At 25.9% G+C, this 16,196-nt stretch overlaps 3 protein-coding genes and 1 long non-coding RNA gene across 7 annotated transcripts in view; 3 read left to right on the forward strand and 1 right to left on the reverse strand.

Annotated features, from left to right (window-relative positions):
- Window positions 1–16,196, forward strand: part of LOC149030638 (uncharacterized) — an 84,513-nt gene that overhangs the window by 48,517 nt on the left and 19,800 nt on the right. The window lies entirely within an intron of this gene.
- Window positions 1,245–3,935, forward strand: LOC107064211 (uncharacterized). Of its 2 annotated transcripts, none has more exons than XM_089178204.1 (6): window positions 1,245–1,427; window positions 1,748–1,908; window positions 2,013–2,124; window positions 2,217–2,426; window positions 2,512–2,721; window positions 3,205–3,350. In XM_089178204.1, exons 1-6 carry the CDS (start codon window positions 1,361–1,363, stop codon window positions 3,213–3,215), a joined length of 771 nt encoding a protein of 256 aa, XP_089034330.1. In that variant the 5' UTR covers window positions 1,245–1,360; the 3' UTR covers window positions 3,216–3,350. The 2 variants fall into 2 exon arrangements, with proteins under 2 accessions (XP_089034330.1, XP_015172119.2); XM_015316633.2 differs by having other exon boundaries at window positions 1,251–1,427; window positions 3,212–3,935.
- Window positions 4,139–9,267, reverse strand: dor (vacuolar protein sorting-associated protein 18 dor). 3 transcript variants are annotated; one of them, XM_015316550.2, is made up of 20 exons: window positions 9,249–9,267; window positions 8,832–8,933; window positions 8,574–8,757; window positions 8,330–8,487; window positions 8,073–8,246; window positions 7,906–7,953; window positions 7,586–7,775; window positions 7,359–7,480; window positions 7,042–7,260; window positions 6,834–6,950; window positions 6,638–6,750; window positions 6,432–6,543; window positions 6,167–6,349; window positions 5,725–6,042; window positions 5,508–5,643; window positions 5,202–5,423; window positions 4,955–5,106; window positions 4,789–4,886; window positions 4,374–4,688; window positions 4,139–4,270 (listed from the first exon to the last, which is right to left on the reverse strand). In XM_015316550.2, exons 2-20 carry the CDS (start codon window positions 8,910–8,912, stop codon window positions 4,207–4,209), a joined length of 3,006 nt encoding a protein of 1,001 aa, XP_015172036.2. In that variant the 5' UTR covers window positions 8,913–8,933; window positions 9,249–9,267; the 3' UTR covers window positions 4,139–4,206. The 3 variants fall into 3 exon arrangements, with proteins under 3 accessions (XP_015172036.2, XP_015172037.2, XP_089034325.1); XM_015316551.2 differs by lacking the exon at window positions 9,249–9,267 and adding an exon at window positions 9,008–9,216; XM_089178199.1 differs by lacking the exons at window positions 7,906–7,953; window positions 9,249–9,267 and having other exon boundaries at window positions 8,832–9,216.
- Window positions 9,345–13,393, forward strand: Polr3E (RNA polymerase III subunit E). Its single transcript, XM_015316554.2, has 8 exons — window positions 9,345–9,501; window positions 9,802–10,058; window positions 10,463–10,656; window positions 10,875–11,047; window positions 11,153–11,345; window positions 11,437–11,639; window positions 11,894–12,057; window positions 12,135–13,393. Exons 1-8 carry the CDS (start codon window positions 9,451–9,453, stop codon window positions 12,394–12,396), a joined length of 1,497 nt encoding a protein of 498 aa, XP_015172040.1. The 5' UTR covers window positions 9,345–9,450; the 3' UTR covers window positions 12,397–13,393.

Raw genomic sequence — 16,196 nt, forward strand, 5'->3', positions numbered from 1 at the left:
AGAAAGAAAGAAAGAAAGAAGAGAGAAAATTCTGTCAAATTCGAAAAAACATGTCAATTATATTTATTACTTTTATGTTTGTAAATGTAATTAATGAAGCAAACAATTCATAAATCTCATAATCTTTGTGCAACTTTTGACGATCAGATTAGAACATTTGTTTGTAAATGACTAAACTGCAATCTAACAGTGCTTCTGAATTAGATTTCAATAAAATTCATTTCTTATCTATTCTCAATGATAATGCAATTTTTAATTGATTGAAAACCCGCCAAATTATTTGTATAGAAAAACATTAGATTTGTTTTACTTCGACATATATATATATATTCTGGTATAATTTATCAAACCTGCGTTACCAGATCGAAGAAATAAATTTATTATTTAGTAATTTAATTGTATTATCTATTAGTAATTTAAATTAAATTAGAAAAGTAACTATACGTATCGTAAAACATGGCTCATGTCACGTGATAATGACGGAAGCGTAGAGTGATAGTGGGGATAATGTGACGTCATCTATTCCCTTACGAGGGAATTCCATTTCCATAGAGATATTACAGAAAGAGTAGACAAACAATAGGCGGTTGTGTAAATGTAAATGTCTCTGCGTAAACTCTTTGAAAGGTTAATGTTGTCTCTCTCTAACTCATGCGGTACCGGCGCATGCGCATTAGACTTGTCGTGCCACCTCTACTAGCAGACTAATGCGCATGCGCCACTCAGCGCAAGTTAGAGAGAGACAACATCAACCTCTCATGTTCTATCTCTTTTTATTTCGTCGACAGGTCTTATGCTGGCTTGTCTGTTCTATGTGTAGTATCTCTATGGGGAATTCTCCTAGTAATGATTAGGGTCCCTAGTAATGATCTATTGAAGTAACCTCTGTCGGATAATTATTAAAACTCAAGAGCTGCATATGGCCGCGGTAATATTCAAAATTTTATTACAAATATTTAATATATTTTATATTTCTAAATGAATTGTTTTTTAATATATAAATTCCAATATTAATTAGTGGCCAATATTCTAATAGAAAAAATAATTTCTTACTTATCAATTTTGAAAAAAAAAAATATACATTAAAAATGTGTTTTTCATTGAAATTAAATAAAATGATTCTATCTCTCTCGTATAGTTCTACTTTATTATTATTATTATTTTATTAAATATCTATGCGAACTAGTATTCGACACGATTTTATTTCTTTTTTTTTTTTTTGAGACATTTGAAATACAAATATTATCCCTTACGTTCTTGAAATTGGATGATAAAAAAACAAGTTGGAGAAAAGTTTCGTAATACATAACCTAACAAAAGTTTGTGCCGACCGTTTTGATAAATATCGTAGAATAGTTACATGTCGTCGATGAATCAAATTTTCCAACGTTTGATTAATTATAAAACATTAAATCAAGTTTTGCATCGTACGTATAATTTTATTACAACATTATGTTAAATCAATGTGAATAAAAACAAACCAACAACAAATTTACATGACGTTTAATCTCAATAATATCAAAACTAATTTTTTTATATCTCCTATTCACTTTTACCGCCACAACGAGATGATATATCTAAATATAGATATTTAAATAATATTCTCTTGAGATATATATTTGTTGTTTTTAATTTAATGGTGGTACCACTGACGTTTGACGTTTATCTGCTCTCTTGTTCAACTTCAAACATATCTATCTCTATAAAATGATAATTTAATATTTTTAACAGAATTATTTTTCAATAGAATATACAGAAATAAAAATCATTGATCGTAAAACATTTAATTTAACATTTAACAATTTCTCAATGAAAAGAAGCAAAACGATTCATTCTGTTAATAATAAGATAAATCCTAATGAAAATGATACTTCTGAAACAGTTATGATGATTCCAGAAACAAAACAGGTAGTTGTTTTTTTTTCTTTCTTTTTCTGTATAAATTTGTAATGAACAAAATATTTCTTCATTGATTGTGTCTCATTTATAATTATATATATAATACTTTTTAGAATTTACCACAATCAAAGGATAAACAAATAAAAAGATCTAAAATTAATTTAAAAGTATTACGAAATAAGAATGATAAATCTTTAGAAACAATTAAATTACAAGATTTTGAGGGTAATCAAATATACATTTAATTATTAATATTACAATTATTTTCTATTTTGTATTGATAAAAAAAAAAAAAAAAAAAAAATTCTGTATAATAGGAAAGAAAGAAATCATAGAAATATCTGATACGGATAAAAATGTAACGAGAAAAAAAATAAGAGCAATAGTTGATTTAGAAATGATGAAAGATGAATTGAAACAATTAGAGGATCCACCGGTTACACCATTGGAAAAAGAAATATGTTCGTCTCGTCTTCCATTTGAATTTTATGATACACCATGCGAAGATCTTGCTCAAAATCTATTAGGTAATTCAATTTAGTCAACATGTACAAAGTATATTTGTCTCAAATGGTTTTATATTAAATATATCATTTTTTGATATTTCAACAGGAAAAGTACTTGTTCGTCGATTAGAAAATGGAACGATATTAAAAGGTAGAATTGTGGAAACTGAAGGTTACTTAGGAGAAATTGATAAAGCATCTCATGCATATCAAAACAAAGTTACACCTCGCAATATACCGATGTACATGTCACCTGGAACAATTTACATATACATGACTTACGGCATGTACTATTGCTTTAACATATCTAGTAAAGGTGAGTTAAGAAGAATCTTTAATATAAATCATTCATTATTTTTCAAAGTATATTTTTCAATAAATAATTTAGAATCCAATGCTTATGTATTGATCAAAGCTGTTGAACCTTTAATTGGTCATGATTATATGGAATTGCTTCAAAATATGCGCGTTAAAGAAAATCAAAAGGAAAAAGAAATAACGAAGGATGTTAAAAAATTGAAAACTACTGATCTTTGTAATAATTCGTTTAAAATTTGTACTTCATTCGTTATCGAGGAAGATGAATTTAATCAAAAATTAATTTATAATTGTAATTATTTATGGATCGAAAGTGATCCTTATGAAAAATCCACTGCTATTGTCAGAGTACCCAATTGTAAATGTTAAAAATTTGATAGACGTACCAACCGATTCAATTATTTCATTATTATATATTATTAGAAAATCGAAATGTTAACAAATGAAACAAAGAGTACAAAGCTAACACAAAAACTTTAAGATTTTAGGTGATGGAAGTGCTGTACTAATAAGAGCTGTCGAACCTTTAGAAGGCATGGAATATATGACTAGTCAACGAATTATGAAAAAAAATCTAATATGTCGAAAGGAACTATCAAAGATTTCAAAGTACACGAACTCTGTAATGGACCTTCAAAACTTTGTATGTCTTTTCAATTAAATAAAAATCATAATAAATATTCGCTATGCGAATGGAAAGGTCTTTGGATAGAAGATGATTCGTATCAAGAAGAAATCAAAATTATTCAATGTGCAAGAATAGGTATTGATAGTTGTGGTCCTGAATGGTCACGTAAACCCTTACGTTATTATATCTATGGTAATAAATCTGTCAGCAAACGTGACAAAAAAGCGGAAGCGTTAATAATAAATACCTAAAAAAAAAAAAAAATTGATAATTATTATACGAAAAATATGATGTATTATTTAAGTATGAAATTAAGTATGAATATTTCTTTCTTGCATGTTTGATATTAAAAAAGTATTTGTATTAAGAGTACAGAGAAAAATTGAATTTTTTTTTTTTTTACACATTTATATAATTTATTCTTGGACAGAGAAAATAAAAAAAACAAAAACAAAAATGCGCAAAATACAAATAAATTGTAGATTGGATTAAAAAACATGTAATATTTCATACATTTTTTCATAATATGGAGCCGTTCAGTGCACACATTGTCGATTAACTCCATAAAAGAAAAAGTTGAGAAATGCGATGAAATAATGTGTATTGTTTAATTACTTTAAATTTAAGATTTTTCAAAAAGTGGATTTGTTAATCGATGTGTTGTGCACTGAACGGTGGCTCATAATATCATTTTTATATAAATACAAATAAAATGCTTTAAAAATAGTAAAACTTATTTAGGTGTATAAATTACAAATAGACAGACAATAATATTTTAAACAAGAGATGGTGGACATCATTATTTATATATTTATTAGATATTTTATTAAACATGTTTTACTACCTTCATTGTAATTATGCCCATTCTCTCATTACTCTTTCATAATCTTCTTCTTCTATAAATGGTTTATCGATTGATCTGAAATATAACATGTGCAAAAATAAAAAAAACATTGATTATAAAATAATAAATAAACAAATAGACATAATATTTTATAACTGAACGAAAAGAAATAACTTACTCTATCATTAGTTCCCCGCAGTATAAACATTCCGAAGCTACCAATTCATCGATATCAGCTTTAATTTGATCCTTTGCAGGTAAAGGTGTCAATCTAGTTGACGTTGACGTATTTTCAGATCTATTTGAAATAAAGGTAAGTTGACGTTGAAGGTCAGCAAGTTTTGTTCGTTGATCCATTGATAACATAGGCGTTAATGCAGCAACCAAACAGTCACTGTGAAATCTATGACCACAAGGAAATACATAAAAAGGCCTTAATAATAGTTGGACGTCGCAAGAATTGCATGTATCTCTCGAATCTACGAAAGTGCATCTGTAAAATTACAGTTATAATAATTGTATATTACTGTGTATTTTGAATATTCTTCTTTTACAAATATTTATATTATATTGATGTTTAACATGAAATATACCTAGTTCTAAAAGTTTGTATATCTTTTCTAATAACTTCAGCTGCTTTTGTTGCTTCTTCCATTTCTTCTTTCAAATCTTGAATATGCCGATTATAATCCTATTTAAATAATAATAATAATGTTTGCGTTTATTAATTATTAATCTATTCTATTGATTTATATATACCTGTAAGGATTTACAAATGGCATCCTTAAAATGATCTATCGTAACAAAATCTGAAAAGAATGGTAAAATATCTTCTATCCTAACTAAATCGCATTGTTGTAAAAATTCCATAACTTGTTGTATATCGTTCTTTTCACGTACTACGTGTTCAGCTAAAAAGAAAAATAAATAAATAAATAATAAAATATGAATGAAAAAATTACTGAAAATATATAACATAAGAAGAAATAATTTATATATATATCACCTATTTTAAGCCATAATTTTTTACGTAAAGCATCGTCACGTTCAGAGGGCATTGCTGCAATTTGTTTAGCAAGATCGACTTTAATTGTCAATGCCAAATCTACTGCTGTTGTCCATAAACCAAGCAAAGCTGATAACTGTACACATGCCTCTGTTAAACCAGCCTCCTGGCATAGTTTTAAAGCATAATGTACATCATAATGTACCATACCAATATACTGGCCTTAAAAGAAATATAATTATATTATAAAAGAACAAACAAACTATGACAAGAAATATATATACACCCACTGTAATAATTACTTACCTTGTGAACTAATATAATGCATAACTTCTTCTTCTTTATAACGTGCGTAAAGTGAAAGTAAAAAATTATGTATCGCTTGTTCCTGACAACTTTGTTTATAAACACAAAATTCTAAATATCTGATGATCTCTTTAGCCTATGAACAATGCAAATAAAAAAAAATATTCATTATAATACGTTAAAGAATATTATTGAAATATTTTTAAAAGTCTCTTACATGTTTCTCGTCGCTATTACAAGATACTAAAGCTGGAAGCAATTTTGATGGTTTCAATAAAGATCCTTGTGAAATTAGAGCAGTCACAGTAGGACGTGGCAATTCTTGAAGCAACGTACCAGAAAATTGATAAAACAAATCTTTGTTAGTTTGATTTTTTAATACCTCTAAAGCTTCTAAGTAATTGTTTTTATATAAATGTTGTCGTATTACTTCTTCATAATTACTATGCATTATTGTTAAACGCATTAGATTTTCTTTATCACCATGACTCGACATTAATTCGTAAATTGTTTTACGATTTTTCTTTATACACTCCTGTAGAAAGAAAAGGAAAGAACAAATTAATTATATCTTTTTGTTTTTTGTTTTTTTTTTTTTTTTTTTTTTTTTAGATAGTATATTATATAGATTTCAAATCAAAATAATAATTACAACATACCTCAACTTTATGCATAGAAAGGAAACTGTCAAATTGTTTTTGCAACGCTATATATTGTGGATTATGTGTATATGAATTATCCTTACTTCTTACTTCTCCCATTTGATTCATAAATAATTCTATTACCCATACAACGATCATGGTTATTTGAGTCTTATCCTGTGATTTCAAACCATCGAGTTTCTACAAACAAAAATTATATCAAATAAATAATATTAATAAATGTTTATATATCTACGAAATAAAAGAAAATTGATATGATTACCTTTTTTAAAAATATTTTCAAAGCTTCTATTTGCCACTCTTGTAAAAATTTCAACGAAATTTCTTCGAAAGATGAATGAGTGTCTGCATAAGTTAAAGCACTTTCTTCGTATCTAAAAACAAAAACAAAAATAACATTATTAAATAAGTATTAATAAATAAATAAATAAATAGCAAAAAACAAAAAAAACACAGTTCAAAACTTACTGTTTATTTTTAAATAACATTTCTGCTTGTTTCACTAATACTTGATCAATGTATGCTGGATTATCTTTACAATATTGTTTAGCTAGTTCAAATTCTTCTTTATCTAGATATACCTAAAAAAAAATATGATTGTTCTTTAATACAATGTTAATTAATTATTAATTATTAATAGAAAAACAAAACAAAAAATGTATACCTGCCAAACATTTCTATCTTCTTTGGTTACTTTATATTTAAAGACTGCTCTTTCACTGTATGCCCAAATACTACGGTTTATCGGATCTTTCACAATGTTGAGCAATTTTTCAACTGTCTACATTAAAATATATAATTATTATATATACGTGCATATAATTATAAAAGTAATATATGATATAATGCAAAAATTAATCATATATATATACATCATTATATATATCTTCAAAAATAAGATCTTGATTTAATAACGATATGCCCTTCACACGATCTGGATAAAGTAATAAAGCATGGAATTCCGTTAATACAAAAGAGAGTGGTGTTGTGTTGATATTAGATGCGTTGTTTCCCATGAGACTCGTTTCAGGACATGTTATCATTTGTTGCTTTACCAATACACTCTTTGGATCTGATAAATTTGGATCTATCTAATAAAGAAAGAAAAAAAAAGTAAGATTAAATATTTCATTATATTTTATATTATATAATAATTTATATATGAATTTGTAACAAACTAATTACTTACATATGCATACAATATACCAGTCTCAGTCAACCAACCAAATGACTTTGGTAATGCACCAAGCGATGGATAGAAAAATTGTAATTTTGAATAACTTAATGAGCTTATCATTTCGATAAAACTTTCTATACAAAATAAAAGTTATTATTATTATTATTATTATTATTATTATTATTATTATTATTAGCAAAAATATTTTCATTTGACATTAGAAAAGTAATTACTCTTACCTTGTATATTTAAATATTTGTTAAATACTTGTTGTAATAATGGCTTTTCATCAGGATTTTGTACAGACCCAATGTATTGATAAATACGCATAACAGTAGTGACAATAATCATATATTTATCAGAGTTAGGTAATTTGTGAAATTCTAAACCAGTAATTGGAGGTTTACTATTCTTTCCTATATCAAATACCTAGAAAAATCAAAGTTCAATAATAACATAATATTTTGTTAGCTTTATTAATATCAAATATGATAGTGTTATAGCTTTAATGAACAGACACACACCATTGATACGCTAAAATAAATTATTTCCCACTTACCAATCCTTCTACCTCCTTAGCACCGTAAAGAGGTAAATAGTTAGGAAGCTTTGGAAATAATAAATTAAGGAATAAAACAAACCAATGAACTATAATGTTATGTTAATCTATTGTACTAATGATATTATTATTATTAGAATAACTTATAAAACCTTTTGCTAATTTACCTGTCGCCAATATTGTTCCAAGCTTGTATTAAATATTTTATCACCATCGCTGATCTCCGTTTCAAAAATTAAACCTTTAGAAGTGCCCAAAAGAATTGGTCCAGTTACTGTTTCTGAAGTATTCGAAAAGTTCCATCCTACTGCTGTAATTTCATGACCTTTAAACTTTCCAGCCTAAAAATAAGAAAGTCAAAGTATAATGTTTCATATTAAATTATTGATGTAGGATAACACAATAGATTTGTATCTCAGTATACTTGTTTTAATTTTATAGTCTTCCTGTGTAAATACAATAATTCTGGTGGAGGATTATCTCCATTCTTTGATGTTAATGTTATTAACAAATGATAACCTAAAGGATCTAAAAATAAATTGGATATTTTCATTCCTACAGCATATTTGGAAATGTCAATTTCTGTAAACATATAAATAGTCTTTTAGAAGTTAATTAATTAATTAATTAATTAATTAGAATGTGATATGTTTGTATAAATACAATACCTTCTACTTTATCAGGTTGTTTCATATCAATACGAAGAAGAACATTATTAGCCATAGCTATTACAATTAAATTACTACTGACTACTAAATGAATAATCTTATCAGAAGGTGAAAAAATGATTTTCTGTTTAGTGAATATCGGACCATCATCTTGTAATTTCATTTGAATGAATCCAGCCGTACTCTGTAACAATATTATTTATTAATATAAGAAAAATGTTGTTAAATTTTGATACAATCAAATAAATGTAAACTTACAATGTCTGTTCGAATTGGTGGAGGTACCACTTGTTTAGATCTTTGAGATGCTTGCTCGTATTGATAGAACATCGAAGTCATTTTGTTGAATAATAAATTTTACTAAACAGTATAATTATAAAATTAATATATTACGCTAAGTTTATATCATTTATGCATATCAATCAGATAGTTACACTATATTGTGAACTATTTATTTTTCATAACAATTATGAGTGAGTCATGTGAATATCAAAGTTGAATTTTAATTAATTATAATACATCATTTTTCTTTGACTATTTTTAGTTTATTATTGTAATATATAAAACTGTACATCACCCATTTTGTTAAGTTTTAAATAATTGTATTTCTACGATGTTGGAGAAGAATATAGGATAATAACTAAAGTGAATAATATATAATATTATAATACGTACGTTTCTCCTACAGTTGGTAACAATGATTAAAGGTCTCTACTTTTATCTACAGATAATTTTCTGTCTTAGGTATCATCTGATCTTTAAACATGAACGCGTGCTAATGCAAGTATTACGGTTTTAGTTCTGCAACGTGCTTGAAGAATTTGGGTATCTTTCTGTCTATTAAAAAACAAACTGTATAATAAAATATATAATAAAAATGTCGAATTTAGATACGACGGATAGTGATGATGATCCGGTAGTTAAAGAGGTTAATTTAATAATATATTTATTTAATATTTATTTTATTTATTATTAATACGTATTGCATGTGCTATTGTTCTTTTATGATTTTGAGGTTAGACGCTTTTGTAATAAATAATATGATTGGAAGTTTGTTCGAATAATAAAATATATATTAATAATAATAATTAACTTGAAGTTATTTACATTGTAAATAAATTATTAAAAAAATAAATATTACGAATTAAAAAAATGATTAACCTCAAAATATTTCTTCTTCACTATGCACATTTTATTTTCTTATATTTGTATATGAATACTTTTGTAGATTCCAGTATTTTTATCCAAAACTCTTGAAAATAAATTATTCATCTTTCAATATCCTACACGTCCTGCTGATCAAGGATATGATGATGCAACATTTTTAAATTCTTCTATAAAACCAGAAAATACAGAAGTCAAATTAGAAATAGCTTATGATACATATAGTCCTACTTATGATAAAATGAAAGGAAGACAAATTGCTATTAATGCTGATGGTAATTCTAATTTTGATCAAGAAGACGACAACAAAATTTTTGACAGGTATTTATAGAATTTCTGATATTACAAAAGAAATATAATGGTACAAGTGAACAGAAGATGATTTTACATATCAAACTAAATCAAAAATGTAAAATAATATTTATCAATTACTCATCCATTTGGATTCAGTTTCAATTCGATGGAGTTTACTATCTTATTGAACAAAGCTTTTGATTTCTAGGATTGTAAACTCAATTAAATACACACGTGTTTGAAAACTTTATATGAAAAAATTGTGTATTCAACATTTTCTACTTAACTTTTTCATGTAAAAGCATCAACTGTTCGCTTGTATTATCAATTACAAAATATCCTACGTACAAGAGAGTTCATTTTAGATTTATAAAAATATATAATATTTGCTAAAAGATTTGGTATTTATAATATAACAATTACTTGTTTAGCGATCTAATGGATAAGATGACTTTGCATTCTACCCGTACATTACCAGAGGCCACAAATTATGCAGCTGCTGTATACCAAGATGGTGAACTACATATAACTCCAATTAAAAGTATTGTTCAATTAAGACCACAATTTAATTATCTTGATAAGAGTGATAAACGTGCTAGAGAAGAAACTAAAGCTAATGATGAAGGTAAGTACAAATACGTAGGTTGGAACTTAAATAATGGTGACTACTTTGAAGGACAGTAACAGGTGCAAACATGTAACTCTTTTGTGTCGGTTGTGAATATATAGTTGCCACTATTTAAGTTCCAACCTATAGTCGGCGTCCGTAGCGAAAGGGTTAATTTCTATTTATACATTCAAAATGTATATATTAATATATATTATATGTTATTAATAATATAGATACTGAAGAAGAAGATGAAGGACCTAAACAAGTTAGTGTAACATTTGACAGACAAAAAACAGATTTTGTTAAAAAGATGCAGGAACAATCTTTTCAAACCTTTACAAAAATGAGTTCAGCAGAAAAATGGATACACACGAAATATGTTCCGGTCAATAGTACACAAGCCGATGTGTGTATAACCATTGATTTATATTTTTTTTTTCCGAATGTATATTTATTATTATTAAACGTTTACAATTTTTAAAACATACTGTTTTATTATCTATTTTTACAGCTTACACGTTTGGAAATGTTTTGTCCATCGACCGAAGAAAGTATCAATTCATTGGATCTTACAAATAAACAATATTTACAATTTTTAGTGCCATCTAATAATTCAGAACAAAGTGTCCAAAATCGTTCCCTGTCTCTTGATTATATTACAACATTACCGCTTCCTGATCAAGTCAAGATTCATGTTAGACATAGTATGTATAAAAAGAAAAAAAGAAAAACAATGTTATTCTATACGAACAATTTAATATTTAATAATTATCTCAATGTATTTATTATTTCCAGTAAAAGTGTTGTCGTTCGCAACGTTACGATTGCTTATATTACCAGAACACGATAATGCATCTATATTAAAATATTTGCAACAGATAGCTATGCTAGTGCAAGGAAACTGGATTGTAAATAGTGATCTTATTTATATTAAAGAAAGTGAATCGTCTATAAATGGTATACCAGCAGATCTCATGTGTAAGGCTAGAGATTATATCGTAAGTATCGCTAAAGTTAATTAAAAATGTTAATTAATTTATAAAAGACATTTATTCATAATATTTCTTAACACATTAAACGCTACCACGTTGGTTCCAATAGACCAGCTTAAAACTTTTGTTCAGTTGGTCATCAATGATTGGCACTGTAATGTTTTTCTACTGTTAACAAATCATTATGACATAAATAGAAAGTTTAACAAAAAATGCTTGACATTTAACTTGTTAAATTTAATTGAATATATATGTTTCAGTTATTATTGTTCACCGAACAAGAATATATTGATCGAAAGACTGTATCAAACACCATTAAAATTCCTTTCCTGGAAATAAACGAGATATTTTCAGACATAGCTGTACAGATACCAAAAAAGGGATGGCGTTTACCAATATCACCAAATACGGATTTTCAAAAAAAGTATAATCTTTATTTCAATTTAATAATATTATATGTAAAGTTTCAATATATATATATATATATTATTTAAAATACAGATATCCAGAGATAGTACAAAGGCAAGAAATGTTGTGGGAGATGAAACGAAAAAAAATGCATGAGTCATTATTGTCGCAAAATCAAGTACCACAACGTCAAAGAAGAAGATCTAATAGAGAATCGATTGGTTCGGAGAATGAAGAGAGAAACGTAGGTCGTGGAAAAAAGTTAAAAGATTCATCGTTTTCTGAAGACATTGCGACAGAAACGGTTAAACATAAGAAAGTGAATAGATCTAAAAAAGTATCTGAAACTACATGACCAAAAGCATCGAATGATTAGGACATAAATATAAATGTATAATAGCATTTATTATACATTTATCTACTACTATAGTAAAGTATATATTCTAGGTACTGTTATTACATCTACAATAATGAATGAATGAGATCACATTTATACAATTATTGTGATATGTTTTTGCTTAACACACTGCCGTACCTCCAGTGCCAGTGGGCCTTCTCCGTGGTGTACTGGTTGTCCTTCTTGACATTATTTCAAGAATTAGTGAGTCTGTAATTATTAATATTGATTTAGAATTTTATTGAGTATAATTAATTCAAAAGTTTTCTGATCCTAATAATCCAAATAATCACAAAAAAAAAAAAAGAAAAAAGCAATTAATGCACTAAATCATTCATCTCACTAGCAATGTAAATTCTCAAGACTAACCAGTTGAGCAGCACTTAGTGGGCCTAAGTTTCATCATGGACTACTGTCATGTGTTAAGAAAGAAAACAAAATATAGAAAAAAAAAAAAAAAGAAAAAACTGCCGTGCGGTAAATACATTAGGAAAAATATTCAAATCGCATCATTGATACGACAAATTGAGAAGTTGTTCATTAGCGAGATTCGTTATGTTGATGAAAAAAAAATCATGAAATTGAGATATAGTATGATCCATTTGGATAAAGCAAAAGCTAAGATATTTTTAAAATGTGAAAAATGAAAAGGAAAAAAAAAACAAAACAAATTAATGGAAAAATTTTGCGATGTACATAAACGGACTTTGAAAAATAAAATATGAAGAAAGACTTTGATTTTATTGTCAGTAAACAATTAGATTGTTTTCAAAGAAATGATCAATAATATAATACTGTTTATAAATATAATATTTTTATTCAGTTTAAAAGCACATTTAATATGAGTAGATGAGCTATTAATTTTTAGTCTTTATTCATGATTTGTTTATACATTTAGTCAAATATTTAATTAAATATTAAGTTTTACTTTGTCAATATATAGAAATATGAAATATTATTTATGTCACATTATTTTACCTTGATGTAATTATAATGAATCGTACACGTAAATCATCATCATCAACATCATCAAAAATTAGGAATATTATTATTAGATATTTTTCTATCTTTCACAATTCTTTTTGTATTGCTATAGATGTAAAAAAAAAAAAAAACATTAATAAACAAAAAGAATCATGAATAAGAGAAGATTGAAAAATGAGAGAATCAATGTAAATATATATCTAAATCTATAATAAGATGATAATCTAATATTTTTTACTTTTAACTGATCTTTCTTTATATTACGTATAATTAATTTTCTATATATATATATAAATAAGAAATAGATTATAATCAGAATATATAAGTAACAGTGAAAAATAATGAAAATATAAATATATATATATATATAATAAGATTAAAATAAACTTGTCATAATTTTAAGATTAATATTCAACGCATATTTATTTATTACTGTGTATATAATTAACGATGTACGTATATATATATATATATATATATATATGATTATATCATTATTTATCTACTCCTATGGTCTCATTTTGTATCTACAAAATATGCTTTATTTATTATAGAAGATATAAAAATAAGATAAAAAAAAGATATCAAAATTTTTACGCGTACACAAGTTTCACTCTGCAATCTGTTCAAACTTGTATTTGTATTTTTATAATCACTAGAAACTTCTTTTTTCTTTTTTTATGTTTATGTTTATACTATATCCAGAGTAACAACGTTTCGTTATAGCTAAAAGAAAAAAAGAACAAAAATAAAACAATATTATATACATACATGTACGTTCACCGTTAACTCTGGAGAAAATTTTCCCCTTTTTAACGTTTAGCAAGGCATTTCCTGTAAAGTTACGTTGCCATTACCAACAAAACGTAAATGGATAAATAGTAGCGAGTTATCTCGTTGCATACCAAACTTGCTCCTGTGTTAACTTTTGTAAAACGATATGTAATATAAATACTATCAAGTTGAAACACACAATTATTTATATTTACAAATTAATAAGTTCAATCTTCTATGTAATAACATTTGTTGTTGTTTCAATTTATTCAAATTTAAATGCATATGTTTATCCTTTTTGTTTTTTTTTTTTTTTTGCAATCACGTCATGTAAAATATATTACATATAGTCATATATATATATAAATGTAATATTACATTATATACAGGATGGGTTAAAAGTTCCTAAGTAAGCTAAACATTTTGAGGCTATTCAATTTTGTCAATGTCACAATAAATTTGAATAATAAAATTGTTGAATTATTCTATCAAACATTTTCTTAGAATTTAATTCAATTACATAAGAGTAATAATATGTACGAGGGTGGGTTGACAAGTTTTAAACTTCCAAAATATACTTTATTTTTTTTTTTTTTTTTTTTTTAAATAAAAGTGACTTCAAATTTTCAACCCAACCATGTATTTTGTGTATGAATGAGTATATTTGTTAACATTACATTTTAAAATAGACACATGTATGTGTGTGTGTTTGCATTTTTAAAAATAAAATTACACACAAAACTTCAATTGTATATTCGCACAAACAAAACTATAATAAATAAATAAGGTAAAAATCATGTAATAACTTTTGACTCACCCTGTATAATATACAATTATTTATACTTACTTATATATATTATATGTTTATTATGTATATAAAAATATGTATTAAATATAATTAAAATGTATAAACACCTATATACATTTACATTTATCATATCAGTATCAATTTATTGTAGTTACAGAAGAGAAATTATTTAATCGTACTACACAACTTTGATTATATAATACTGATATGTTTTGCATATGTTAATGAGTTCATAATAACCAGAAAATGTGACTTTTTCCGCATAATAATAAATTGAAAAAAAAAAAAGAAAAAAAAAATCATTTAACTTATATCGTATCGTGGATATATGTAAATTGAAATTTATTTTCAAATTGTAAGAATTCTCTGAAAAAACAAAAAAAAATAGTTTATGTTATTATATTATTATTTATGCATCTATTAATAGCAAGAGAGTTTATACTTAGAATAAAATATTGCGTAGAAGAAAGGTTGCCAAAAATCACGATGAAATATAACTAACTATTTACAAATGACAATGTTTGAAGATAATTGTTATGTTTAAAAAAAAAAAAACTGACGAAATAAAGCCCTACCTGTTGGGTGGCATGTGTTACGTGATCGCAAAAGAAGAACATCAACTGCAATCTTTCGTGAAGGTCTCTCAAATAAAATCTCTCACAGTTTAATTTACTAAAGAATTTATCTCATTTTTCATTTTTGCAATAATAAAAAAGATAATCCAATTTTTTTCTTTTTCTTTGAAAATCCGACGAATTTAAGTTTGTAAATAATAATTATTTTTTTGCAAAATGGCGTCGTATTATAACTACTCGTATGTAGCATAGCATAACGATGAAGTTAAAATTGTTGAAAAAAAACTTGTATAAAGTCACATAGAAGTTTCTAAAAAAAAAAAAAACAAAAAATGTATTATTCAATCATTTTATTTGATAAAATAATGTAACACGTGATCTGTAAAACAATGAAGAAATGTATGTGTAAACAACAACAACAATAACAAAATATGGCGGTCTAATTTAGAATGGAAGGGGAGGAACAATCTAATCGTCCTTGGACAACGTCCTTTCGTTCTCGGTCAAAAGATCACCTTCCATTTTCTAGTTGTTTATTTTTTTTTTTCTCTCACCATATTTTCCTCTTTACGGTTGATTTGTTTAGTGCAGGGGCGTAACAGAGGGGCGTTGGAACT

The sequence above is a fragment of the Polistes dominula genome, unplaced genomic scaffold, assembly GCF_049000335.1.
Source record: "Polistes dominula isolate Pdom_NZ unplaced genomic scaffold, Pdom_raw_medaka contig_77, whole genome shotgun sequence".
Lineage (NCBI taxonomy): Eukaryota > Metazoa > Arthropoda > Insecta > Hymenoptera > Vespidae > Polistes > Polistes dominula.

What these genes read in the sequence shown, in the direction of transcription:
- Polr3E (XM_015316554.2), top strand. Translation starts at nt 9,451, where the DNA reads ATGTCGAATTTAGATACGACGGATAGTGATGATGATCCGGTAGTTAAA. An exon ending in CAAGATTCATGTTAGACATA is followed by an intron (nt 11,346 to 11,436) that starts GTATGTATAAAA and finishes TATTATTTCCAG; the next exon opens with TAAAAGTGTTGTCGTTCGCA. An exon ending in AATACGGATTTTCAAAAAAA is followed by an intron (nt 12,058 to 12,134) that starts GTATAATCTTTA and finishes TTTAAAATACAG; the next exon opens with ATATCCAGAGATAGTACAAA.
- dor (XM_015316550.2), bottom strand. Translation starts at nt 8,912, where the DNA reads ATGACTTCGATGTTCTATCAATACGAGCAAGCATCTCAAAGATCTAAA. An exon ending in CTAAGGAGGTAGAAGGATTG is followed by an intron (nt 7,776 to 7,905) that starts GTAAGTGGGAAA and finishes TGATTTTTCTAG; the next exon opens with GTATTTGATATAGGAAAGAA. An exon ending in GCATTATATTAGTTCACAAG is followed by an intron (nt 5,424 to 5,507) that starts GTAAGTAATTAT and finishes ATTTCTTTTAAG; the next exon opens with GCCAGTATATTGGTATGGTA.
- LOC107064211 (XM_015316633.2), top strand. Translation starts at nt 1,361, where the DNA reads ATGTCGTCGATGAATCAAATTTTCCAACGTTTGATTAATTATAAAACA. An exon ending in TGATTCCAGAAACAAAACAG is followed by an intron (nt 1,909 to 2,012) that starts GTAGTTGTTTTT and finishes AATACTTTTTAG; the next exon opens with AATTTACCACAATCAAAGGA. An exon ending in TAAATTACAAGATTTTGAGG is followed by an intron (nt 2,125 to 2,216) that starts GTAATCAAATAT and finishes TCTGTATAATAG; the next exon opens with GAAAGAAAGAAATCATAGAA.